We start from the raw sequence: 27,954 nt of genomic DNA, 5'->3' as shown, positions 1-27,954 counted from the left end.
CTAACGTTCTTCATCTTAATCTAAGTTCAAACTATGCAAAAGGGCAACATTTGTGTATCAAGTAAAAAAAAACATAACAAAACAAAAAAAAAAACCACAAATAGCGCACAGAGACATTTGAATATCACTATTCTTTTAATAGAGGCAAGATTTATAATGGACAGCATTATCATTTATTGTTTACAAATGCATAAACTTAAAGATACTGAATAACAGTGCGTGGAAATCCGAGCGGCTCAGTGTGAAGCATCAGGGAAACATGGTGTTCTTCGGTCGAGAGATCATCTTCTGCTCCTCGTACATCCTGACATACGACTTGACGAGGTCCTCTATAGTCCCGGCCTGATGCGGGAAGAAATGGCCAGCATGAATAAAGTATGAATGGCCGTTGACCCTTGACCTTACTATAATCTGCATTTAACCTCGGCCCACTCACCTGTGGGGTTGCACACACGAAGTTGATGCCCTTCACCAGGGTGCGGATGGTCATCTGGAAAATGTTGCCCGTGCTGCTGTAGTCTATGATACGGTTGAACGGGTGCATCACTAGCAGCTCCTGAAATGTTAGGAGAATCGTACGCTTGTGTAGATAAAAAAGAATAAAAACAAACAATAGCAACAAAACTCGTTCATTAAAAAAAAGGATTATAAACAGGGGCTTTAAAAGGAAAGTATTATGTATTTTCTAGTCATGTAGTGCTATATTATAGCACAATCAAGTTGTTATAAAAATGACGTAAAAGAAATCTGACGCTCTAGTTTAATGCCTTGAAATTGGTCCTCTGTGTCTTTCAGAAACTCCTGCTCTGTCCAAAACACCACCTTCAGGAAGTCATCACATCATTGCTTCTCTATTAACACTTTAACAACATCTTTACCAGTATTTGGCTTATAAGTAGCTCGTATAATAAATTTAGCAGACATACAGTTCCACTAGGTGTTTGCTAATTTCTGCTGGCTAGTCTGAAGGAGCTGAGAGGGTGAATTAAAAGGATGTCACAAAAAATTAAGGCAACACTCCAGGTATGTTTTTGATGAGGGAATAACATTATAACATGATGTACACCTCAAAAAAGTTGATTTTATATAACACTGCCCCTTTAAAATATATTACAACCCTGTATATTTTTCATAATCTTGCCACATTCCTTTCACGAATTTAGTATTTTTAGGGAGTTTATATGATAGACCAACACATGGTTGCACAATATTGTGAAACTAAAGGAAAATAAGATATGATTTTTAAATATTTTTGTTAAACCTCCTTGTGCTGCAGCTCCATCTCCACGTCATTTGTATATATTTCTATGAAAGCTTTTCTACAGCCAGACAGAAATTTTTGCCACATTTTTGCATAATTAGCTTGAGCTCAGTCATGAATGGATGTAGATAATCAGTAAGTGGGAAGTTTTTTACTTTCCAGTTGATATATTTTCTTAATATCTTTAACAATGACTAATTAGGTACACCATGAAATATACTGAATGTAAATTTATGTCACAGAGTAAAAATTCTAAAAAACATGACATTATTTTTTCATTTCTTTGTGTTGTATCCATTATATAACATCCAATCTGCACTAATCTGCGTAAATACTGACAATAATCAACAGTTACTCTGCATACCTTATTTCTTGGGTCAATTAGGCTGACACCTTTCTTGCTGACCGTAAACCAGAGTGTGTTCGGGTAATCTGATTCACAAGTTTGCTGCAGGAAAAAACATAAAAAAATTAATTCATTAAACAAAAAGATGTTTTCTTGGCTTCAGAATGTCATTGCCACTCCATCTCCTGTAACTCACTTTAACGTCAAAGAAGGAGCAGCCGAAGTATGGCCAGCTCGAAATGGCTCTCAAGAAGGCGATTTTGGCCTCTTGCACCGTCATGCCGCTCTGCTTGTTGTACGACGCGATGATGTGCTGACATGAGAACAATACTTTTGGAATCATTGACTCTTAAACGTGAGGCTGAAGAAAAACGACATGATCTGTAAAGTCCCTTTACCTTCTTCCACTCTTCAGGTTGCATCATTTGTACTTTGTCGACAGGAACCAGCTCGTTCAGCATTCTGGGGATCATGACAAACTGGGATCTGTCTGAGTCCACCGCCACTCTGAACAGGAGCCCACCCAGATTAAACATGTCCTCTTTGGTGCAGGTGAGATATCCACGCAGGTACTTGGGCACCTCCTGTGAGGAGAAACAGGAAATGTTTTACAATCACGCTGCATCCCAAACATACGACAGCTTATCAGGGCATGGCAGAAAGAAAGAATGGGAGGAGCACATTTCTGCCCAAAAAAATCAGAAATTTGCAAGAAAAAAACATTTCAAACATTTCTGAGATTGAAAAAAAATTGAGTTTAATCCCAGACATCTTGTAGAAAAAACAAGAAAAATTCCAAGTTTGAAGAGAAAAAACATTCTCGAAAGAGCCCTGAAACTTTAAGATTAATCTCAGAACACTTATAGGAAAACATTGATATTTCCAAGTTTCAAAAGTCAAAAGTTTTTTTCTGGGCAATTTTAGAGATAAATCCCAAAATTTCACAGCTTTTTCTAAGAATTTTTCAACTTTTAGATTAATCTGAAAAGGTCTCAAATTTATGATTTTTCAAACTCAGAAATTTCCAAGTTCCTTTTTTTAAACATTTCGGACTGATCTCAAAATTTCTGAAATTTTCCAAGGAAATTATGACTTTTTCAACTGCATTAAATTTTGAGATACTCTTCCTTTTTTTCTTTCCTGCAATGGCCCTAATACGCCATCGTACAAACACGAGTAAAAACCCAGGCGACAAACTGCAATAAATACCTGCGGGTAATGGAAAGTGAGATCTGCGATGAGATCTTTTCCTGGGATCACGTTGAACCAGAGCTTCCTTCTGTAGACCACCAGCAGCGGCGCATTGGGCTGATTGACTGTGAAGCCAGATTTGAATTATGAACATGAAAAAAACCCCAACACAGCGAAACAAGTTCTGTCTGAACATTTTCCATCTTATTTTTCCATTTCATTCGCCCAATAAATTTGAATTTATTAAAAAAATTATATCTGCCATAATTATAATGGCACAACTCAGAAGACTATGATAGCCAAGTTTCAAATACACAACATATTCAATGCCATATCGCTTCATCGTAACGGTTTTCAAATTTCTTTTAAACACAGAAAGACATTTACCTTCTTTCACTTTTTTCCCTTTCTTAGTAACATCTGGAGGTTGCCTTAGACTGTCAAAGAAATACTTGTCCTCATCCAGGCTCATCATCTGCAACACGGCGAACAGGAAAGGACCATTTTTATCTTTTACAAGACTGTTGCTGACGTTCTGTTTCACAGATCATGCGCAACGTGCAACACAAAAAACAAAACTCCCCTTTACATTACTTGGTGCAACCGGAGAGTATTCATTAAGCGTCGCTTTTGCAGCATTATTCTAAATTGTACTGTGATTGCCATCGTCAAAATTCTTCACACTAATACCTCACTAAAAAGCAAACATGGAGAAGCAGCTTTCAGCTTCTACGCACCACAAATCTGCATTGATTAGTAGTAAATGACACATCAATTAAGACATCTGATGTGTATTAGCGCAATAATTTTGATGATTAAAAAAAAATTTAAATAAAAATGTACTTGTTTCTTGTACTGGCTGACTTTTGAGATTAAAGCAATTGTAAAGTAACAAAACGTGGAAGAAAGTCAAATAGCTGTGAAAACTAAAAGTGAGACGATATCACCTTCTATCTGCAGAACTTAAAACCTGAACGTTTCACACTTCAACCACAAACCTCTACAAATTTTATTATTGGTAGTTTATTTGCAATGATACTTGAAGTTCAAGTAAAGGGGTGTTTGCATGTGTTTTTAAAACTTTTTATAAGAGTGATATTCTTTTCAAGAATATCACTCTTAAAAAGAAGAGTGATATTCTCTTCCAGTTGAAAAAACTGCCTGAACTGCATTTAATTTAGGGTGAATAAAAGAATAAATTTTGACTATAAAAGCTGAAAGTCATGCTACTTACTCTATCAAATTTAATCTCAATAAAATACATTCAACTTTATAGCTTTACATCAACAAAATTAAAAATGGGAAAAAAAAAAAAAAAGTTGTCAATCACAGTTGTTGCCTAGCCGCACCTTTTGCGTCACTTTCATGTACAGGCCGTATCCCTCCGCTGAGCTCAGCGAGAGCTGGGCGGCGATGCTGTAGCGCAGCTCCCTGTTCGTGATCGTGGAGGAAACCTCGACCAGCTGCGAGGAATCACAGAAAGATGTCACAGCTCAGACTTCAACTAGAGACACGGTTTTGTCAAGTTCCCTCGTTTGTTTTCGAGCGGAGACTCTCTCCTGTGTTTGTGGTAAGTACTGTATGTAGGTGAGCAACACCATGAAGACTTACGAAAGCCACACGCTTCCTGTTTTCAGGCTGAGTGAAGCCGATGCGCCGAGGGACATCTTTTCATTTGCAGCACAAAGATTTGTTTATACAGGTGTTTGAATAAAAAAAATGGTGTAATAAAAAATGCTGCAGTTGTAATCAAAAGAAAGTACACCCTTATTCTAGGAGTTTGTGTCTCTGTGTCTGATCCTCACCAGGATTTTTTATATATATATATTTTAAAGGGGCAGTATTATGTGTTAGTATTATTTTAAAGCACAATCAAGAATGTTACCTTAAGATGTTATAAAAATTTTTGTATATATCAAATATGACTTAAAAGAAAATTTACTCCACAATTTAACATGTTGAAATTGAGCCTCTGTGTCTTTAAGAAACTCCTGCTCTTTCTGAAACTCCGCCTTCAGAAAGTCACCACAACATTGCTCCTCTATTAATCCTTTAACCACGTTTTTATGAGCGTTGCGCTGAGATGCAGTCCCCATAATGACCTCAGGAGGTATTTACTAATTTCTACTGGCTAGTCTGAAGGAGCCGAGAAGGGGAGTCACAGGGAAGAGCTGATCTGTGAAGTGGAAGCTCGAAAACTGGAGGAGGAGCTTCGTCTGAAAGGCGGGGGGCTAAGTCCACCCAGGTGTTTTGAACAGCTGAATGGTTGCCCCAGGATATTAAAAGATTTCTCAACCATGCATAAAAGAATCAAGTCAACCCTCCAGGTATGTTTTTGACGAGGGAATAAGATTTTACATAATACTCCCCCTTTAAAACATGAAGCATAAAAACCACAAAAGAGCTCACCAAGTAATTATTTACTTAAGAATATGTCTAAATGAAAAAGTTACGTTTGTAAGGACAGCTGGACAGGTGGGAATGACCAGATCCTCTTTATGATGTCCTCGTGTATAAAAATAATTCATATATATACAGTCAAGGTTTCCATTAAAATGATCTTGAGACTGTGAATCAACTTGATTCCATAAAAATTACACCATCAAAACAACTGAGTTCAAACTAAGAAAAATAATGCCTAAAGACATACTTTTAGTTTTTAATCTAAATCCAAAAATACAGAACAACTCCTTTATAAAGGATGACATAATCTGTTCACTCTGAGCCATTTGTATTTCTGAGAAGTAAATGATGTTGGTTCTCACAGCATCTGTGTCATTTGGAAAGTGGACTTTGTAGAAGATCTGAGTGCTGTTCTGCTGGATGGCCTCCACCTCTGCTTGATGAGGAGGAAGTGTCCTGGGCTCTTTACTGAAGGGAGAAAAAACACTTAGATGAGTTAATTTGACGAAACAGAATGTCTTAGCAGATAAATGGAATCAAAGTAAGACTATAGACTAGTTTTTGGCTAAATCGCAATAGGTAAATTGTCAAAACACAAAAAGAAACACATAAAACAGTCAGCAGTTACAGGAAGGATTTGACTCTTCTGCTGGCTAGTCTGAAGGAATATCAATTATTTTTAATTTATTCTTCCTGAACATTGTTTTATTATCCTTTAGAGATACTGTCTATCAGAAACATTTCTTTTTTGAAAGAAAATAATATGAAAAAAAATACTGACAGGGGTTTGACTACTTTTAAATTTAGGACAAAAGCAGAGGAAATCTTTTAAAAACATACCGGTACTCCACAACCCCAGACTCATATATTGTCTAGCTATTACCTAGCTAGCTAGATGATAAATGTCTAGCTAGCTTTGTACGTATCTACCTATAGGTACTTAGATAGCTATAAAGCTAGCTAGCAAGACAGATAGCTCAATAATCTCTGTCATATTATTTTGTATTAGCCGGCAGGTTGTATCTTGATTTGTGAAGTTTTGTAAGACGAAGTCCACCGACTTCAGAGACAATTATTTAGGAAATAGCATGTTAACATGTTCCAAAATCCAAACATGGTAGAGTCAGTGAGGTATGGGCTCGATTACCACTCTGTGTCTGGTTAGTCTGCAGATCAGGTGAACATACCAGACTGTTTTTTTTTTCTTCTTTTTTTTGAAAGGAGGGGATGTTTGTTAGCCCCTGTTGGGGGACATCAAATTGTCAAAATGCTGATTTGCTCAATGGAGATTTGTTTTGTCCCACAAAAAACTTATTTTTTACTATTACTATATAAAGAACAGTTTTCATCTCTAGTGGTTTTTGATGCCTTCAAGTTGTAAAGGTTTTTTTTTTTGTACAGAAACAAAGTCAGAGGATATAAATCGTTCATCGCACATTATCCCGAGGCTGACCTGGAAAAATCCTGAAACCTCTGTAAGCAGCCGGCAGCCAGCGGGTCCCTGGGCCGTGACTCCAGGAAGCGCTGAGCGTGTGCCCTTAATCTGGGACCGGGCGGGAACAAGCCTGTGCACATCCACATCAGCTGCCAGCCACGATCCACACTCATCCTGATGGGTCAGGCGGAGAAGGCAAGCCACAAATACAAAAGATTAAATGTGTTAACTTTTTAGTTTATGAAGCTTTTTTTTTTTTTTTAAGTTTTTTTTTAAGTTTTTTATTAGATTTGTATCAACTGAGGAACACCTGCTGCTATTGGTGGTCATCTGTCTCATTATCTGGCAGTAGATTTCATCTTGCAGCTCCTCATGCTTAGTGGCTGGACCGAAGATCTGGTCAGTCAGCTCCGTGGGACTTCGAGATTGTTTGATGGGATAGTCGCCCATGTACTTCAAGATGGGTAGGAGAGCGGGTCAAGGACTCACACTTATTTATAAGTCCGTGTTTATAAGTCTAAGGTATTGTTCTGTGGAAAACTATTCATAAAACAAAGTACGCTTGTGAAGCGCCGACCCTTAATGCCTGTAAAAATAAGCATATTATTTCTCAGAGGATATCAATGAAGGCGTTGCAGGCCATGTTGCTGAGATCTGGATTGTGAAGCAAAGTCTTCAAGAGCGGCTGTTTGATGGGCTCCTTGGAGAAAATCCACAACTTCTCCTTGTTGGCACCCTTGGCACCGCGGCCGCCACCTTTACTGCCTGATCTGAGAAAGAAAGGCGAAATGGCAGGTCAACAGAATCCTGCAGATTCTCTGGAACACATGGATGCTTCTCATTTTTGTGTCAAAGTGAGTGCTGTCAATCAATTTTTAAAAATTTTTATCAGAATGATCTCACTCTGACACTAAAATGAGTCACTATACCTAACTTTGTAAGTGTGAAATATAAATATTCATGCAATTGTGATTCTTTTTCAATAAACTGTTTTATTGCCTCAAACCAAACATGTCCAAAACCTCTCAGCTTTCCAGGTTTTTATATTCAGGAAAGTTTAATAGAAATTCTAAACGTTAATTTATAAATGTTCCTCTTTAGGTCAAGAGTGGTAGTTTGGTTAACTTATATCATGTTGCATTGACACATTAAAAATGTTCAGATTAAAAAGTATGCATCAACGTAAACAGATCCAGGGGATTTAATTGATGGAAAAGTAACTAGGGGATGATCAGCCTAGTTACCTGAAATTCTCGAGAGCAAACTCCTTCAAAGAGACGGGAGCCACTGTCTCTTCAACCAGAGGGACGATGGTTGGGACGGAGGCTTTCCGCTGCTTCGGGCTGAACAGGTTCTGTGGAAGGGGAGAGGAAGCGGATCAGTTTCAGCACACAGACAGAGTCATAGGAAGCAGAGTGCCGAAGACTCCCAGTGAGGTCATGATAATGGGTAGAATTTCATTTTCTAGTCGGCATTCGATCTAAAGAGTTGGATGAAGTTCTGATTTACATCCGGCTTACTTTGCCGTGTGGAATCTTGTTGTCTATATATTGTCAGAAAGACAATCTTGTAAAGGAATATGCAAATTGGTGAAGGTTACTTTACCAGCATGTCCTCAGCGGGTTCGGTCAGAGTCGGTAGAAACTCCATTTTGTCCTTGTAAACCACCCCGCTGCTTTTGGTCCTCTGGTTGACAGCTCTGATCAAGTCGCTGTCTGGCGGGTAGCTGTCTTTTTCCACCAACAGCAGGTCGCCCCGCTTACAGATCAGGTAGATGGGATCGTCTGCTGACGGACACAAGAACGTTGGAGTTCGGAGATCGAATCGGTCAACCCGAAACGTCCCCTGGGAATAAAAGACACCTCACCTTGTTTGGGGATGTCCTGCTGAACCACAGCGTACACGGAGCGCTGTCTCAGCCCGTCCACGTTGTACTGCATCATCTTGGCCATGTCCGCCCCGTCCTGGCACCTCAGGGTATACTGTCCTCTGAGCGTGTCCATGTTCACTGACTGGTGGCTGTCGCTAAACGCGTCAAAAACGGCAAAGTTTGTTTTAAAAAAGCACACAAAGAAAGACGTTTCGCAGAGATAAGAGATTTACCTCGCCATCTGGACTTTCTTCACTTCTACGTAGGGAATCTCCAGCAGAAGCTTCTCCCTTCGCTCCATGAAGACGATGCTTTTCCAGTTTACGGCCACAAAAAATCTGCTTTTGGGCAACGGGGGTCCTGCGGATGAACGGCAGGGTGTGAAATGTTACTATTAGCAATTGTAAATGACTGTGGAGGTGCAGTGAAGAGGTCAGAGGTAGTGCATTAGAAATAACAAAAATAACTTACAAGTAACCTTTCATCAAAAATATAGGAACTTGTTGGAAGTAAATAATTCCTTAATATTAATGGAAAAGCTGTAAATAAAATAATCTGCCAATGGAGCAAGACATTTTAACTTACAATATGGGAAACTGTTTGGTTCCACTGGCAGATTATTTCACCAACATCTAGAACTTTTCAATCAATATGAAATTATTGAAACAAGTTCCTGTTTCTTGCTGGAAGGTTACTTTTAAGTTAATTTTATTAAGTGGTTCAAGTAGTAGTAGAAACCAGACCAAAAATACTTTTTAAGATTTAGTGTTTTCATATCGAAGCATTGTCATGTGTTTATAATGGCCCCGTCAAAATGTAAGCTAATTTTGTCATAAGAAAAATGTCTGGATTTGCAACGAGAGAATCTAAAACACTTGCTCTTGTTTTTATTCACATATATTTGAAAGTTCATAATGAGTATTATAGGCAGGAGATGTACAGTAAGTACTGATTGCTCCTTTCAATTTGTTATAATTTTTCATTTTACATAAACTGCTTTTATGTTTCACCCAGAATAAGATGATCTCATTTTTGTGGAAATGACATCCTCCAATTTTCCCGTTATGTAATAGCTGGAACATGGCAAAATGAGGAGGGTTATAAATACCTCTGGAAGGCGCAATATGAGAGGAAATATGCTCTGTATTGTATTGTAATTTTGCTCGTATGATGCTTCGCGTGCGTCTTTAACGGGGCAAGTTACGTCGACCGACCTGACGTCATTGTGACTTCGTAAAGCTTGGAAAAGTCGAGCGGCCAGTTCTGCCGGGCAATGTCCACCACGTCTCCTTTCAGCTTTTCTGCCAGCAGTCTCCCGTTGTTATAGCGCTCCTACAAGAACCAAAGTCTGAGCTCAGCTCATATCAGACTGATTACGTGGATTTCACTGCAACATTCAGACTGCTGCTCTGTCTTTTACCTTCGAGAGTTCTGCCGTGATGAGATCGATCCACATCGTCATGGATCTGCTCTCGATCCGTGTGGTTGTGATGCAGTCCTGGACCACACTGCGCACCCTCTCTGTGGTGGGCTCCTGGGAGCCGAACCGGACAAAGTAGTGCATCGCAGCCAGCTGGACGTATTCGTCCTCCTGAGACATGCAGAATGGTTTTATTGTATTACGTAATCTATTGATTTACGTCTTTGAGTCTGTGATAAAAATATCAATAAATGTGGCACATCTTTCTTTAAAGCGGCAAAAACAAAGTGAGTACTTCCTTTCCAACACAAGACCGATGTCTTTTTTTCCTCATTTTATCAACCACAAACATCAGTGTATTCATTGTAAAGTGGAAGGATACGTAGTTATCAAACTTTTTGAAAAGCATTCAGCCTGATTTACTCCCCTAAGCAAAATCCAGAGCCACTGTTTGCTTTTAAAAGTCACTTCATTTATAAATGGAGTCTAACTGTATGTAATTCAATCTCAGTATAATACCATAAAGGCCTCAGAACATCAGTGAACGAACAGCAGCCATGTCTGCCAAGGAACACAGGAGACAGGTCAGGGATAATGGCAGTAACACTTCTGCCAATTTTAGTGCAAACATCTACTGACCATTAAAACCCTTTTGAAAAAAAAGGAAAAAGGAAACAAAATATGGAAGTTATGATTTGACACCAATCACGCCAATCTAATTGGTGATTTTAGTGAAAAAAAAACAATTGTCCATGACACCCTAGGTGGCCATCTTGAATTTTTCAGTGGCTAACGTCAATCCCCTGGAAACCTCTCTTCTAAGTTAGGTTCTTGTATCTGCATCTGACAGATATTGCTGAAATACTCAATTATCTGCTGCTCTACAATGTTTCATTAATTCGATTTGTTAACTCTACCAAATCTCTACAACCAGCCTGAAGCTGCAGGAATACGTTTTCCATTCAGGAATACTGAAAACAGAAGCTTGCCTTCAGCCTCTCACCTTCTCACTGACGTATTCTCCAGACTTGATGCCCTTGATGACCTGCTTGTAGATCAGATCCGTGCTGACTGCGTCCTGGTCGCAGTCGTGCCACGGGGAGAACAGCTCCTTGCGGATGGAGAGACTCCAGGGCGTATCCTTCTCCTCCCTGCCCTGTCTCCTCATTTCCTGCTCGCACTGAGACACGGCATCCAACACGTGGTTCTTCCCGTAGGATCCCAGAGACCACATCTGGAGATAAAACACGAGCCCCGATATAACTCTGTGATAGGCAGGTAGGAACACTGAAGCCACGTGACTAAAGAAGCTCCCAGGAACCTTTTCATAGAAGCTGATGTAGACGGAGAACCCAAAGGTGTCCTTGAGTCCGATCTTGTTGGCCACAGCCTGGCAGACTTCTGCGGAGGTGGAGGCTGAATCCAGCTGCACTTTGACCGTTTCACCACTCATCAGTGTCACCGACCAATCAATGGGCTCCTTGTTGTTGGCGGCCTGTTATTATAGATGATAATGAGTGAAAATGACTGAAAGAGTCACTCTACAACCAAATTCGTCAGGATACAGGACTTTACCTTCAGCTCTAGCCAACAGGGGAGCTCTTTTCTGTCTCCGTTGGCTACTATGCGATGGAGCCTCTCAATGCAGTACTCTCTGTAACCATATGGACCTCTTTCAAGGAAGCTCTCCAAACACTGGGGGACAGAGGAGAGCAGAAAACATTAAAAACGATGAGGAACTATGGCTCTGCAAAGAAAAAGCTAAGGGGTGGCGTTTGTTAAGTTACACTGTAAAAAAGTAACAGCAATAATTTGGTTTATTTCGCCTCAAAGTTATTCATTCATTCATCAATGTCACAGATTCAAACAAAATATTTAGGAAGCAAGCTGCATATCTAGGTTAAAGCTAAATATTTAGTGTAGCTCAATGTTTAGTTCATCTAAATATTTAGCTTGCAAACTAAATGGTTGCTATAAAGTCACGAAATCTTAAAGTGAAAAAAAAAGTCACATCTTGCCATTCATAGCTTTGGTAGCATTAAAACAACAAACAAAGGAATTCTTGGGGGATTTTATGCGACACACTCACAAAAAGGTAACTGTGAAGAACTAAGGAAAGGATACATGTTTTTTCAACATTTGATGCAGGTACAGCTGTAAATCCTTTGGGTTATGAACTCTATAAGCATTGCACATCTACAACAAGTCCTTGCAGAGTCACTTAGACATCTGGCTGAGTAATGTGTGAGCAATTACTAAATAGTTCAATTTAGATGTCCTTAAACAGAAGGACTCAGATCTGGACTTTGACTAGATTATGCCACGTAGGTGTGATTTTTTTCTAAGTCATCATAGAGTTGCGCAAGCTACATGTTTTGGGTCCTTGACCTGATGGAAGGTGAACAATTTCTTCCAGGACACCATCACAACATCAACTGGAGATTAATTGCACTTCTAAGTGACTACTTTTTTAAACCCAGTGAACATAGTACCACATCTGAGTGTCTAAACAGAGACTGCCGACCTCCATGAAGAGGCTTGTTGGAGGGAAGATCCCCAGGCAGAGGGAGAGGAGGGCCCAGCCTTGCATGCAGCTCTTTCTGTTCCTGTTGTTCACCAGCTGTTTGCAGATCTGACAGTAGATCTCATCCCTAAAAGTTCAAGAAAAGGTCAAAAATATATATATAAAAAAAAAAACACTGCTGTTCTCCACCAAAACACAATGTTTTGCCAGCTGCATTCACATTTTACCTTATGCCTTGCCGTGACAAACCATATCCGACGATAATGTGCAGCTTTTCCAGTTGTGTGAGCTGTCGATCCAGCGTCGTGCTCTCTCCCACCAGAATGTCAATGTCCTCGTCCTCGGTCAAGTTCTCTGGCTGCAAAAGATGAGAACCAAACAAAGAAGTTATGAATGCAAATAATACAGAGAACAAGAACCAACTGGAACAGAGACAAATATGGTTCCAACCTCCTCCAAGATGGCAGAGGCTTTTCTGTTTCCGCCGCCAAACTTTTTCTTGTTCTTCCTCAGGATTTTCTGTTCAGAAATGTGTGGATAAAGATGAAATAGTGATCACTGAGAAAAAGAAAACGTTTTTATTGATTTATTTTCTAAGGAGCTTACCTGATCCAGCCCCACCAGGTTGCTCAGCCTCCGGCCTTGCCTGCCTGGAAGCAGACGGGACAGGGTGCTCTGGGAGACGGTGCTGGACTGCTGAGATATGGAGTCAGCAGGTCTCTGCTCTGGTATGTCGCCCATGAACCGCATAATGATCCAGGACACGGTCAGAGACGCCTGGCGGAAAGAGAACAATGAATGTGAGGCAGACGTCCAGCAGTCTCGGTTGGATTGGGGAGCAAAGGTCCAAAGTTTGTTAATGTTTTCAACTGATGCGGTTCGCTTTCACACCGCATTGTCAAACAGACTAAACCCTTTGAAAAACCTGTTTCCCTCCTTGCCTGTGGGAGCTCTGCACCAAGAACCACTGACGGAAACGAGGAACACCTTAGAAGAAAACATGAACAGAACTTTCTTCTTTGCAAATGTTAACAAAAATTTAATATTTTAGTGGTTGTAGGATTTCTCTTTGTCGTTGGTAGAAGACTATGAGCTGTTTTCCAGCTACCGCTAGACTCTCATCCTTGTTATGGTTGTATTTACCCAGAATGCCCAGCACTATTGTCTGCTTTTGGAGCAGTCTCCAGTCTGCTTGTCATTCACATATGCATCTGAACCGCATCAGAGTTCACCTGAACTAAGCCTAGACCTAGGTTTGTAGGCGGACAAGAGTTTGATACGTTCTAGACCAAAGGGTCCCCAAAGTGGGCCCTCGAGGGCCGGCATCCTGCATGTTTTAGTTCTCTCCTTGGTGGTAGAGACAACCTTTTCAGAATGTCAATCTTCTTCTCAGGCCTCTAACGAGCCATCATTTGATCCAGGTGCGTTAAATCAGGGAGAGAACTAAAACATGCAGGATGCCGGCCCTCGAGGACCCACTTTGGGGACCCCTGTTCTAGACAAATAAACTAGTGTTCAATTGAAGCCGACCAAACATGGTCGGTGCGAATACACCCTGAGGCATCAATACTACGGTCTCGTCTCACCAGGGCGTCTCCTTCGTCCTCGTGGTGCAGCAGTGGATGCTTCAGCCTCTGTGGGGTGTGCTTGTGGTCCTCGTCTTTCTGGAAGTGGCGTTTGCTGAAGTTGTAAAAGGAGAATATGTTGGTCTCGTCGTCAAAGTCGTCCTCAACCTCTTCCTCCTCCTCCTCCAGCGACAGCGTGGGGCTCGCCGCGTTAGAGGCCGGCGTGATGACGACCGTCATCTGGTTCGAACTGTGCGGGCTTTCATCGTCTGCCTCCTGAACGTCCTACTCAGAAGCAACACAAGGTCAAAGGAAATGTAATGGACAATTAATAAAGCGTAACACAACAGAGTCGACTGCCTGACCTCGGAGTCTGATCTTTTGTCTTCCATGTCTTCATCAGAGAGTCGGAGGTTTTTATTGGAGCCCTCCTCCGATTCAGAGTCACTGAAGTGTTCCGATTCACTAGCTTTCTCCGATTCACTAGAATTCTCCGACTTGTGAGATCGGACAGATTTTTGTGATTCTATGTCGGCTTGCTCTTCAGCAACTTGCATCAGCCGCTGATGGAGTTCTTCGCCGAGATCCTCTTGCTCCTGCCTCTCCATTTCTAAGAGCAAAGCCTGACGGGCAATTTCTTCTCTCTTCTGCCTGTAGTCTTTCCTCGCCCGGTAGCCTCGCACCTACGGTCAGTTCAGCACAAGAAATTAAAATTTAAATATTTGAAGGGTGACATCCACCATCAAATATTTTAAATATATATAAGATAAAGAGAAATACTCTCTGTTTTCAATATACTACCCAGACTTCATAATTTGTGCTCTTTTGGTTGAATGTAGTTTTTATTTTATGTTGTGTTTAGTTTTTATTCCAGTGTATTTTTTGTAAAAAGAGACGGAGAGTCCATTTTATCTTTTGTTTATGTTGTTTACCAGTTCCAGTGCTAAATAAAGTGCATTTACTTCGGAAATAAAGTGCATTTACTTTTGGCAGGATGTACTTGCATTATTATCTCATTACCATTACATGAGTTGAAAATGAACTTCAAGCAATATTATCGTTTATCACAATAATTTTTGAGACAATTAATCGCTCAGCTAAATTTGTCATCGTGGCAGGCCTGCTTGTAAGGCTCTGCTTGCGCTTAAACAGGTTTTACTTATTAAAAATATTTTATTGGTAAGTAAATACAATCGATAGAAATGGATGGATAATTTTTGTATTTAGTGGTGCGGAAGAGGATTTCTGTTTCTGCCAAAGTTTAACAGGATGAACAAAGAAAACAACAATAAATGAGTTAAGACACTGATACTTTCATTTCAGATTGTATTGTTGAGTCAACTTCAAGCGAGGTGGTCTGAGAGTGTTTGTTCAATGGGTTAAGTGGTCCTCACTCTGAAAAAGTTTGAGAAACACTGACTTAAAGGTCTGCGAAGTTGTATCTAAGTGAACTGCAGAACTTCTGGACGCAATGTGCTTTGGACAGATAAGAGCAGATCCAGAGGGCTGAGCCTGAAGAAAGCCAGACGCAACATATTGGCACAAACAAACAGTGGTGGCAAAGGCCCTCGGCTCTTTGCAGTAAATCAATCAGCTTTAGCATATTGACGCATTCCAGAAACAGTTGTGAGGTTGTCTGGTTGTCTGGCAAATGACTTCCAACAGGACAGCGATTCCCAAACACAGCGCCAGTGTGTCGCCTGCCTTGTGTCTTTGGACACCTGGGGGTAGAATTCAATGGTTTCTAGAACCTTATTTGTCCACTTTTGTCCTGGTCTGTAAAGCTTCACATTTGGCAGACAGTGCACTTCGGTTTGTCATAATAAGCAATAAATTAATTAATTGTACTGATAAACTGAAACTAGCTCAATAATGCCATTTGCATGATGATCAGCTAGCCCCTTTTTGAAGGACAACTTTGTTTATAGAAAATTCATGCTTCATTTCATTTGTTGTTCCTATAGTTTTGTTTGTTATTATTCTTTTGGATAATTAAAATGTTTTCCAGTTCCTAGTGCTAACAAGATTGTTCATTAGAATTTAAAGTTGATCGAGTTTTGATTGATTCTTGCGTTATTATTATGTCATTAGCTTTAGATTCCTTGAAAATTGTTGTTTATCGTGAAAATTTCAGGTACAATTTATCGTCCAGAAAAAATCTGCCATGGAGACAGGCCTGGGTGAGCTTTCTTTTTTCCATGATTACATGGTATTCGGACCACATGCCTGGCTCTGGATGACAATGGCAGCCCCTCGCTGTTTCTGGTACTGAGCCTTAAGCTTCCGACCCCGGACCTTTGATACCAGGCGCTCGAGACCCTGCTGAATCTGAAAAAACAAAACCAAACAAAAAAAGTTTGCAAAAATAGGTTGATCTCAGCTCCAAACAATCTGAGATCAATGAGTAAGGTCCACACTCCAAAGGTCGACTGGAAGTTAGAAACCATCAAACCTTCTTCTGCTTTATCCTTTCTCTGGAAGCTCTCCATTGCTTCTGCAGCACCACGGCCGCGCCCCGTTTCCTCAGGAAGAGCTTTCTGAAAAAAGCAGATTCGATTCGTTCCATAAACACTTCTCATAATCAGCATTTCTTCACGTGTTCTTATGTAACGTCTCGCTTATCCAGGCAACATAGATGGCAGTAAATCACTATCTGTAGATGTGCTGCGGTGATATTCCTATCAGTTATTGTGGGTGGAGAGAGGAAAGGGAGGCGAGATAAATTTAATTGAGCCGTTCGCATTTCGGTTTAAGATTTCAGCCCTTCTTGCAGCACCTGTCTTTGATTCCCAGCATGACCCTCTGGATCACCACGGCCACCCTGCTCAGTTCTGCTTCCCGTAGATTTTCCAGAACAGCGTCATGGGCATCCTGGGGGAAAAAAAACAACAACAAAAACTTGATACAGATGATTCAGATTTTTTTTTTTTTTCAAAACTGATATAATCAGACAGAGCAAATGGTATCAAAATCATTTTTATTTTGGTGAACACCAAAATGAACCTATTCATAAACTGTCAAACTTTGACTCAATAGCTTTCTTTTAATACAAGCCTTTTTAAAATGAACTATTATTCATTTCACATTGACCTCTGGGATTTCACATTTTATATGATGACTTTTTTTCGCAATATATTTTTGAATTTTGCGATATCTGTGTTTATATGACTGTAAATGTGACTTTTGTTGCTTTCCACATAGATTACAGATGGCAACTTGACATCAAATAAGGTCGATGCAGCAGTGTCGTAAAAGTAAGAAATACTGCCCCCTAAAGGTGGGATTTAACAATCGCTTAAAGGGGGAGTATTATATAAAATACGAGCCAGCCTTTCTTGAGTTTTACACCATTTTAAAATGTTATTCCATCATCAAAACATCCCTGGAGTATTTCCATGTTTGAGAAATACTTTAATCTGTGTAGCAACTTTTCAGCTCCTCCTCAGAGCTGCAGTTTCTGAGTTTCCACCTTACAGAACAGCGTTCCCCTACGGCTTCCCTTCTCAGCTCCTTCAGACTAGCCAGCAGCAACTTGCAAGCACCTGGCAGAACTCCGCACCTGCTCATTGCACGAGCTACTTCCCAGTGCAACGCTGCTGAGAACATTAAATTGTCAATACAGTTGCCTTGTTGTAATGACTTCCTGAAGGCAATGTTTCAGAAAGAGCAGACGCTTATTAAAGAGACAGAGACTAAATTTGAAGTCAAATTTCTGCTAGGTCAAATTTGATCAATGTAACATTTTTATAACAACTGAAGATACTTGATTGTTCTGCAAAATGGCAATATGAGGCTGGAAAATACAGAAATAGTTTCTGACATTTTTTGTGAAAGACTCAATAAATCACAGTTACACGCGAAAAAATGGGGGGGGGGAACTGTGCTGATGTTAAATTTGTGAAAAACTGGAGGAACTGATGTTATTTGGGTATAAACAGATAAAAAACTGCAGTGATTTGACTGATGTATAAACTGTACACCAGATTCTAATCTTAGTCTTTTTCGTACCTTTAGAAAAATCTTCTTCCTTCCAATTCTCCACTCATCTCGTCCTCTGATTACAGCCTTGCAGATGGCTTCACAACAGACTGCGGCGTCAGTCTGTGGGGAGAGTCAAAGGATTTTATTTTACATTATTCACATTCACAGTTTCCAAATACCGGCCGTATGAAAAAAACGTTTTGGGAGAAAATTGTTCAAAGTGCAGGAAGAAAATGGTGACTTAACGGTTCTGGGATCGCAGACGGTGGTCTTCAGCAGGACTCGGTAGCGGCTCAGGAAGTCCTCAAATTTGTGACGCACGGGATACCCCAGCTTCCTGATGCGGATGGTGTCCATCATGCCGGAGTACCTCAGCTGGCGCGTGCACAGCTCTCGGTCGAATTTCTGCAAGGGAATGGAGTGAGTGAAGATTTTCATATATTTTTTTGAAGCACCAAGAAATTGGTGCCCTGTCTGAAATCAGACAAATTTGAAGAAGCATGACGTGGCAACTCGTCGCTTCACCAACACTCTTCAGAGTGAATGCTATTACTGAGCAAAGACACGATGGAAGCTATGGTTTCAGAATAAGTGAGGTATTCAAAACAAAATCCAAAGGGGCAAAGAGATGCAGCAGATTAGAACTTACAAAAGTTCTGCTGCTACATGGCAGGTTTTTTGTCCGCTTTAACTATTTCTCAAAGTATTCATTTTTTCATCTTTTGAGATTGAAGGATTATAGTTATAACGATCGCATAACCTCACTGATAAATGATCAGGGAGCCACCAGAAGGACTTGCACCCAGATTGAGAACCACGACACTAGAATATACTAAAAAGAGGAGTTGTAACTATAGGTGCCAATAAACATTTTCCAGTGAGTTTGTCTGTGGTTTAACATTTTCATGCAGTCAAAGTATGTACATAAATACCAATGTTGTGTTGTGGTAAAAGAAAAAAAAACATGCAACCTGTACAACTGACTTGTACTGAACTTACAATACTGCATCTATGCTGCCACAGTATTGCATTAGCAGTTTGGACCAGATCCAGGTTGCTTCCCAGTTGTTTAACTGTCCATGATATCATAAAATTACATTAGTTTTCTTGGAACGTTGAATGGAATCAAGCCTCCTAATCTTTTATCTCATGCACACAGAGCTCCGTTTATCCCCACTGAAGACCATCCGGGTGTCGCCGTGCATTATCTGTGCTGCCGCGGCGGATACTCTCTCACCTTAGACTGCTTATCGTTGTTGGGTTTGAAGCAGCGGATGAAGAAGGGCTGGCAGGCGGACAGAGCCTTCATGAGGGAGTCCAGAGACACTCGGAACTGGCCGCTCAGCGTCGGCATTTGCTTGCGTTTGTCGTTCTGCAACTGCGGAGACGATGAAAGAAAAATGTCGCTCATGACGCCAGTATCCGCGGAAACAAAATGACTTGGGGAAGATAAATGAGAAGTCAAGTAACATTAGGGGTTAACGAATCTGGCGGATTTTGATTTGATTTACAATTTTCGTGATCATATCGGTTATGAAGAGGACTGTAAATAGCCATTTACAAATCTTAAAATATGATAACTCACTGTTAAATTAATTTAAATCTACCATCAGAACAAAATTTCCTGGTTTATTTTGCGAGTACTGATATCACGTAAGGAGCTTCCTACCCGCGGTGAGCTCTGCGGCGTCAAGATGAACTTCGCGGCTTTGGTTGCCTTCAGTCCGTTGGTTGACATGTCCTTCTCAAAGATCTCCCGGAGGAGCTTACTGGTGGAAACGCCGATCGTTTTAATGATGTCATAACTGACTCCGTCTCTGTTCTTTTCCAGAAATCCTACAGAGGGGAAAAAAATTACATAAATAAAAAAAAAATTTTTTTAATCATCTTTGTATTTTTTTTTTGCTTAGCCGTTTGCCTTACCGTTGGTGTTGTAGTAAACGGGGCCGGCGAAGTGGCGAATTCCAAAGTCTGTTTCGTGTTCGCTCTTGGAGCCGATGTAGGCCTTGTCTCCCTTGTGTTCTTTGTTCAACTTGGTCAGCAGGGTGGAGTCTGTCCCCTTTGGCGAAAACAAAGTGAAAACTGAGAACTGTTTCTTAAGCGTTTAAGAAGTCGAAACCTGAGGCCCGGTCGGCGTACCTGCGGAAAGTGGCTCTCTTCGTCGATCAGAGCGAGCACGTTGCACGGCTTCCCGGCCAGAAGCTCCAGAACTTTCTGGTTGTCGGTGAACTGGATGTTGTTCCACAGCACGCCCTCTTTCTGGTACTCTTTCTGCTCCAGCTTGAAGATGTGGGCCACAAAGAACTGCTGCAGCTTCTCGTTAGCGAAGTTGATGCAAAGCTGCTCAAAACTGGTAAAAGGAAAAAAAAAAAGTAGAAGATATAATGTAACTGTAGCGAAGTTTGTAAAATTCAATAGTAAACTGGAACATCTTTGCTCCACCACCCGACCTGTTTGTTTGGAAGTTCTCAAAGCCGAAGATATCGAGCAGGCCGATGGACAGGAGCGAAGAGCTGGGTTTGTCGGACAGCTTCTGATAGATGACACTGTTGATTTTTCCAACGATCCATATGAAGAGTTTGTTGTAGATCGCCTGTGAAAAAAATCACAGAATAAATAGAAGATGTTTTTAGGGAAAATATAAAGCTTAAAAGGTTTCTTTAAAAAAACAAACAAAAAAAACATAAATGAATTACAAATTAATTTTATAACTACACCAGTGCAGCGCGTTTAAATACAGCAGTAGCTTAAAAAGCCTTGGTCAAAGATGTAAAAACAACTTCAATTTGTTCAACAATTAGGAGTAAAACAGCCAATGTAAAATAATAAAGAAACTGAAACTGACAACAACAAGAGTCATTTACATATGGTAAAAAAAAGTAAAAACTTAAAACTGTAACAAACTTTCTTTCTAACGGTTCATAACGTACTATTAGAAATTCTACATAAAATGTGAATTTAAATGTAATTAATTCATTCCTAAATTACGTCTCTCAGAGCACGAAGCACAGAATCACACTGAACAGATCTGGCCTTATAGATCACAATAATCAATCTAAAAAATGTTTCTATATCAGGAACGATCTTTAATGAAAAGTCACAGTTTATCTTGAGAGAATGAAAAAATGTCAGGTTGGTGATAAAAATCCCACTTTTATATGTAAACGGTTTCCTGGAGAAGCCGATATGTTATTCAAGAGCAATATTTGTGTTTATAGGGCTATGATTGCCATGTCATGCAGCCACAGCCATGGAGTCACCTAAAAAGAATGCAAATAAGTTATAAAGAAATTTTCTTTAACATTTCACTGAGTAGCTCTTTCTGCCGAAGCAGTTCATGCTCTAAGACTGATTTGACTGGGATTTAGGGCTCAATAAGGAAACAGCCGACTGTGATTTAAAGCCGTGACTAAACTTTGGTACCTTCACAAAGGCGTCCCTGCAGTCGGTGGCCTGCTCGGCGCTGAGGGCCTTAGTGACTCGCTCTCTGTTGGTCATAAAGGACCGATGCGTCAGGCTGTCGGCCAGGACAGACCTTTGCACCTGTCGGGCGAACGCATGTTAAAATCCAGCCAGGAGCGCCGTTGTATTTACAGTCGAGAGGACGTGTGGACGGTGGCCCGGCCCGCCTACCTGCAGCAGCGACGAGGCGATGGTGAAGTTCTCCGATTCGCCCACATCACTGGTTTCCAGGTTCTTTACGGTGGAACCTGGTCGCAAGCAACAACAACAAAAAAAAAATCCAGAAATGACTGTGAATGACATGAACTTGAACAACTGCAATTTTTAAAAGTGTGTTTCAGAATTTTACAAAACAATAAAAAAATCAAAAAAGTCAATTTAATTCTATAAAACATTAAAGAACATTCAGCTTGGTTCCTTTTTAAAGCCTACAGATACAGCATGAGGGTGTAACTTTATTGGCTATGCTGTGTCACAATCTTTAGGGGCCAGTAAAACTATGTTTTTATTGCTCCTAATGCAGGATTTTCTGTTTTCCAGCCCGTCTCCTTATCTATGTCTAATGAAACCATAAGGTAAACCGGTGCGGTGCCGTGTGGACTCCCTTCACCTTGTTTTAAGAGCTACAAGAATGTAACTGTTTGTTTTATTGTTATTAAACGATGGTGCAACTAGAAACTTCAGTATATGGTGAGGAGATTTTAACCTTTGACCCATGTCAGCCGAGGACAGTGCTGAGAGTTGTTGTCCAACCCCTTAACAGTGAAACTCTTAAATCCGTGTAGACCAACGTCTTTGCCTTTTGTGCTAAAATTGTCAAATCAAGAGAACTCAGGGGCCGCATTTATTTATTTATTTTTATCAAAACTGAAAAGATTTCTTTCTAAAGATATTTACTGTTTTTACCTCTTCAATAATAATAATAAAATAGACCAGACAATATTGGCATTATAGACAATATTCCAATAAAGCTAAGTAGTTTGATTTTTGAAGAAAGAAAATTTATAAATCATTGTTGATCAAAAATGTTAACAGTTGCATATTTGCAGTATTACATGACAGGTAAACGTTTTCCAAAATTTGGGGGGTTTCGTTTTTCCTCTTGTTTTTTCTTTCCTGTTTTTCTCTGTTTGTCAACAAGTTTGGAGACGCATGAATCGCAAATGTGCTCCATTTTTTTGCACTGTGGGCAGAGGGGTCAAAGATAATCATCCTCCGGGCCACATTTTGGGCATCCCCGTTGTAAATCAAATATACTACAACAAAACGCAGACACCACGTTTGTGTAAAGTTGTCAGAGGAAACCGAAGAAGAAATAGCAGACAGATCAGCAATGAAACACAAAGAGGCACTAATTCTGAGTGTCAGTCCGCCGGACGAGACATTAAAAATTAAAAAATAGAATGCTGTGGTCAAAGTCCACACCATGGGGTTTGACCACCTAAATCTAACCGAGAATCTTCAAAAATGCTTTTCACTAATGCTCCCCTTCCACTTCTAAGACTGCGTTTTTCTGCCGGTAGAAACTTTTCAGCAGAGAAGTAAAGCAAAACACAAATCCAAGCCACACTTTCAGGTTATCTTTTTTTTGATTTGAGCACTGCTGTTTCCACAGAAAGTTCCAGAGACCTGGAAGAAACTTCCAGAAAACTGCAGCAATGCTGAAACACATTCTTTAAATCAAGGCCAAAAACCCTTTGATCAATTAAAAGCCTTTGATTAATAACTGGGATATTGATCAGTGCATTGGATATATATTTGCTTCATGATTCAGATGTAATGTCTCGTGCTTGCTTCACGATTGGTTTCTGTATGATGTTTCTATGGTGAGCTGTCTTGTCGCTGAAATATGCTTCACAAATAAACTCGACATAACGAGATGTGAGCAATATTAAAAAGCACTTTAAGTTTCCTGTCACTTGTATTTATGATATTCTTAGTGTTCATTAATTCCGTTTCTGCTTCCTAAAAAACACAGTTCCAGCTTCAGCCGTGACGTTGTGAATTTTGTGAAGCAACCACTCCGGATCTAACGCCGCTCACCCTGGAAGTTGACGTTTCCAAGGTGCAACATGGCCGCCAGCAGCTTGAGGATTTCCTGGAACTGGTCTTCCGAGAAGTTCAGCGTCTTCATGGCCAAGCGGATGCGGCTGAAGTCCTTGGCATCGTCTCTGCCTTCGCACACGACGCAGTTGCCCTAAAGGTCACGAGAGGCTTCAGTTGCGGGCAACTAGTGGATGTCGATGTCATGACTGATGTGTCTGTTTCCCAGAAACAGGTGTGACTTTTATTTGGAATACCTTAGTAATGTAGTTATATTCCTTAGAATAATCAAGCCTCAACATCTTCCTCTCTTCAGTGGTAATTCCTGCCAACAGGCAGTAAAATATATGGTAGTTTCGCTCCTCTGAGGCCTGAGACGGTGAGAAAAATAAAAGTTTATGGCAACAGAAGAGGAAAGAAAATATGCTTGAGCCTTTCTGAAAACTGGATTATGATCAATAGCATGTTTTCCTTCCTGAGCGCAGTGGCTGAAAAATCTCACCAAGCAGACTGAAACGCCAACAACACACTCCAGAGGTGTCCCTCGGGGAATTTCATGAGCTTACAGTACCGACCTGCCTGCCATAGAGATAACAGACAAGCAGGATCTGTCTGGCTGGAGTTACCTCACCTGATGGCACACTCGAGACTTTTCCAGGAGGTACTGCTCCACACGAGCTCCTTCGATCACCCCGTCTTTGTTGAAGAAGATCTCCAAGTACTTGCCAAAGCGGCTGGAGTTGTCATTGCGGATTGTTTTGGCGTTCCCAAAAGCTGAAAGAAGCAGAAAACCATGCTTTTTTTTTTATTTTTTATAAAATCCACTACGACTGCTTTTTTTGTTCACACGGGCCTGAGAGCAAATGAGAATGGATTGACATCAACTTTGTTTAGCCCGCTTTAAAAGAACTCTAGTTTGTTTGAATAGAAAGTCCAGTTCATTTGGGGAGGTGTGAATGCACAATCCAATTCTGATGCGGAACAAAAAAAGCGAACTCCAGTCCACATCGGTTTGATTGAAGTGAACTCTGGTGCGTTTCGAATGGATGTGTGAACGCCAAGCGAACGAGAGACTGCTCCAAAAACAGGCAGCAGCCAACAACACAAGGCATTCTGGATAAATAATACCAAAAACAAATGCTTGTGTCTGGCGATAACTTGTGGTCTTTTACCAATGACAAATGAGAAATCCTACAACTGCTCAAACTTGATGCTACACCATTTTTGTGAACATTTTCTGAAGGAGAAAGTTGCAGTCAATGTCTTCTTCTGAGGTGTTTGTGTCGTTTCCTTCAGCGGTTCTTGGTGCAGCGCCTCCACAGGCGAGGATGGAAACAATCAGTTCTTCAATTAGTTTGGATCGATTCACAGAGTGCAGTGTGAAAGCAAACCGCACCATCAGAAATGTAGCAAACGTTCCAACACTGCATCCCAATCGAACCAGGTCTACTGAACAATCAGTTGTGAAAACACTCTAACGGTGCTGCTGGCGTACCTTCCAGAATCGGGTTGGACTGCAGGATCTGATTTTCGATCGATTGCTGGGAAAGTTGCCCGCTGACCGCTGCCAAGTACTGCAGGATCAGTTTTGTGCTCTCCGTCTTCCCTGCTCCGGATTCCCCACTGCGAGAAAAGAAGGAACAGGGATGAACAGGAAGCAGAGGATACAAGCGAGCGAAGTGTAACCCAGGGCAGCGCGTGGCGGTCTCCGACCTGATGATGCAGCACTGGTTTGTGAGGTTGCGCTTCATGTTGAAGTAGCAGGACTCCGCGATGGCAAAGATGTGCGGGGGGAGTTCTCCAAGCTTCCGGCTGTGATATAAACTCACCTGCAGAACGGAAGGATGTTTGGTGATTGGTGGAGACGGCTGCAGGTTGTAATGGATGGAGATAAGAGGCAGAAACCTACCTGTTCGGCCGAATATATTGGAAAATCCTGGTAGGGATTCACGGCCACCAAAACTGAACCTATGAAGGTCTGGAGAACAAAAATATGTGATCTTTGGTCAGCAGGAGAAAAATATGATTTGATCTCAGGAGAAGGATCAAAAGTTCCTTATTTATGAACTTTTTACAATATATAAATTGTAAAAATAAATTGAAATTATATAATAAATCCAGAAAAATAAAAATTCTTCACCCTGAGTGTCAAACCCTTAGCTTGTTTTTGTTTGGAAAATCTCTGCGATACACTATTGTTGAGATTATTTCAACATTTTTTCCCCCACCTTCAAAGTGACATATTTGTACAGTTTAAACCAGAATATGTTTTAATGTTTTCAGCGTTAAGTCTTTTGAGTTCACAGTTGCCATCAGTTACAGAGAATCTGATTAACCAAGAATGAAGCTGAACTCTCTGTTGGGATTTTTCTGAAATTTGCATGGTTGCTTAGCTAAAGCTATTACAGAGAGGTCATTAGCTATTATTAGCAAACAGCCAATAGCTGTTGTTATCTATTAGCTCTATTGTTATGGTTGTGTGGCACAAACAATAGCTAATAGTTATCTATTAGTTATTGCCGTCCCAATGTTCCAGTAGCTAGCTCTGAGCTGTGGCTGTGTACTAAAGGGCGTACACTTACACAACCAGGTTGTAGCAGGAACATAGTTATTTTCTTCAACAGATTCACTTTTCCTTTAAGTTGTACAGAGTACGTGTCTAATGAAAGATGAGGAAAGAGATTATTTATTTTGGTCTCATCTTTAACTTTATAAAGAGCCACTACATGTATTTTTGGGTAGAAATTGCATTTCCAAAGGAAGACATTTGAGAAACTAGCTTAAAAAGAAAGTGTGCAATGCTCGCCTTGTGGCTCACTAAAAATATTTTAACTAGGTGAATACTCATATAATTTCTTTACCCAGGCAGGTATTCTACTATGTCTTACTGTGGAAACCTCTAAAAGATGACTCCACATGAACAAACTGGTGTAAAACAGCGGGTTTTCTGGGACCGAAAGGGAAAATCATCCACAGTGTTTTCCTGAGTGAGCATGTGACTCACGTAGATGTGGCCCTGCTTGTGTCTGAGCAGCAGGTTTCTGAGGAGGGCAGCCTCCGTCATGTCCCCGAGCTTGATCATGTCATCCACCCCCTCCACAGATGTCGGGTGCATGATCTTGAGCGAGGCTTCCTCCTCCAGGGACAGGCGCCGCTCCTGAGGGAACATCGAGAGAAAACGCGCTCAGTGCCAGATGGAGACTTTTTTTCCCCTTCTTTTCCATTTTGCCATCAGAGGTTACGTACATTTCCTTCATCGTCCACCAGTAGCCTCTGACCAGATGGCGTTTCTTTGACTCGGGCTCCAATGGGGACCCCGATCTTTGAGTCCACCCACACCCATTCTCCCTGGAAACAAAACAATGGCAAACTCATTGACAGCTTCGTGTAGTTTCTTGCATCCTACAGGTTATCGTGTGGCTGGGGTTTATGAATAGACACAGAGGTGATATAACAGCCAGATCTGATAAGCGAACTTTTTAAAACATAAAATATAAACACAAGACACAAATAGTCTCACCTTTCTCAGCATCTTGAATTAGGCTTTTCCAGCTCCCTGAAATAAATCCAAATGTGAAATCCACAAGTTTCTTAAGTTAACTTTGAGCTATGTCACCGTAATTCATTGTGTTCAACAAAGTCCATTTGTGAGTTCTGAGTTAAATTGTCAAATATTTAGAAGTGGGAAAAAAAAAAGAAAAAAATATACCATAAACCAAAAATAATTAGGAAGTAAACCCCTGGATGCTCTGGTTCGTGATCCTCATTAAGCCTCCTGACTTGGCTTGAGCTCGTTTGGTAGCCGACTCGGTATAAGGAAGGAGGAAGCAGAGCTCTTCTATGACTGACGGACAGTTTATGAGGCTTTGACTTTGGACCGACTAATGGAAAGGAAATGAAACTTGGAGAGGTTAACAGCTGTCTTCCCCTTTAATGACCTCTTTCTGAATCCGCCCTCATCCCCCAGGGTAGCATTTTGCCAGTTCTTTTCCCTCAACTTGAAAGAAACTTTTGTAAACTTGCCGCCTTTGTTTAAACATCGTGCGTCAATCAAACGTAAGGTTGACTGGATGTAGGAGAAAACAGGCAACCAAATGTTGAGACTCAATCTATGAAGTTTTGTTATGGGAAGCTGCCACAACATCAGCATTGATGCTTCTGTTATTTAATAGTTTACATAAACTGCCTTGACGTCAATTTTCCAGGGTCAGTGGTGAAATGAATTTATGTGCAGCCTTTGGACCCTGCTTGTGTAAATCCAAGGCGTAAGGGAGCATCTCGCTGCCACACCAATAAAGATAAACAGCAGAGCTTAAAAACTACTTCCTCCTGGCCATATAGCTTCCCTCAGGAGTTCAACCCAGACTGGTCACGTTTTTTCTGCTCCCTGGATCAGCAAGTCAAATTTAAGACTTAAGACATCTTTTAATGCCACTTTGAGTTAAATTGAAGC

General features: G+C 40.7%; 1 protein-coding gene across 2 annotated transcripts; it reads right to left on the bottom strand.

The window, feature by feature from the left end:
- Positions 1-112: 112 nt before the first annotated feature.
- LOC129362319 (unconventional myosin-VIIa-like) lies at positions 113-27,326 on the bottom strand. 2 transcript variants are annotated; one of them, XM_055033782.1, is made up of 49 exons: positions 27,211-27,315; positions 27,022-27,057; positions 26,748-26,849; positions 26,506-26,658; positions 25,411-25,479; positions 25,215-25,330; positions 24,997-25,124; positions 24,133-24,275; positions 23,759-23,872; positions 23,502-23,655; positions 21,630-21,706; positions 21,420-21,539; positions 20,447-20,589; positions 20,136-20,346; positions 19,920-20,055; positions 19,666-19,832; positions 19,234-19,374; positions 18,243-18,401; positions 18,024-18,116; positions 16,792-16,886; positions 16,468-16,552; positions 16,242-16,343; positions 14,381-14,698; positions 14,037-14,300; positions 13,057-13,227; positions 12,901-12,969; positions 12,678-12,808; positions 12,451-12,577; positions 11,502-11,621; positions 11,248-11,421; positions 10,930-11,160; positions 9,927-10,097; positions 9,721-9,838; positions 8,740-8,866; positions 8,504-8,661; positions 8,242-8,423; positions 7,881-7,990; positions 7,258-7,406; positions 6,947-7,100; positions 6,655-6,810; positions 5,564-5,669; positions 4,148-4,261; positions 3,186-3,273; positions 2,817-2,923; positions 2,006-2,191; positions 1,804-1,920; positions 1,626-1,709; positions 437-556; positions 113-342 (listed from the first exon to the last, which is right to left on the bottom strand). In XM_055033782.1, the coding sequence occupies exons 2-49, from the start codon at positions 27,031-27,033 to the stop codon at positions 250-252; spliced, it is 6,465 nt and encodes a 2,154-aa protein (XP_054889757.1). In that variant the 5' UTR covers positions 27,034-27,057; positions 27,211-27,315; the 3' UTR covers positions 113-249. The 2 variants fall into 2 exon arrangements, with proteins under 2 accessions (XP_054889757.1, XP_054889758.1); XM_055033783.1 differs by having other exon boundaries at positions 8,242-8,420; positions 27,022-27,326.
- Between the last annotated feature and the right edge of the window lie 628 nt (positions 27,327-27,954).

The sequence above is a fragment of the Poeciliopsis prolifica genome, unplaced genomic scaffold (genome assembly GCF_027474105.1).
Source record: "Poeciliopsis prolifica strain line A6 unplaced genomic scaffold, Auburn_PproV2 SCAFFOLD008, whole genome shotgun sequence".
Classification (NCBI taxonomy): Eukaryota; Metazoa; Chordata; class Actinopteri; order Cyprinodontiformes; family Poeciliidae; genus Poeciliopsis; species Poeciliopsis prolifica.
The sequence above is the reverse complement of the archived record's forward strand: the minus strand, read 5'-3'. Positions and strand labels throughout refer to the sequence as shown.

Excerpts from the sequence above, each read along its gene's own strand:
- LOC129362319 (XM_055033782.1), bottom strand. Across the intron at positions 11,422-11,501 it reads CCTGTTGGCTAGAGCTGAAG|GCCGCCAACAACAAGGAGCC; the intron begins GTAAAGTCCTGT and ends CTATAATAACAG. Across the intron at positions 1,710-1,803 it reads GCTCCTTCTTTGACGTTAAA|CAAACTTGTGAATCAGATTA; the intron begins GTGAGTTACAGG and ends TTTTTCCTGCAG.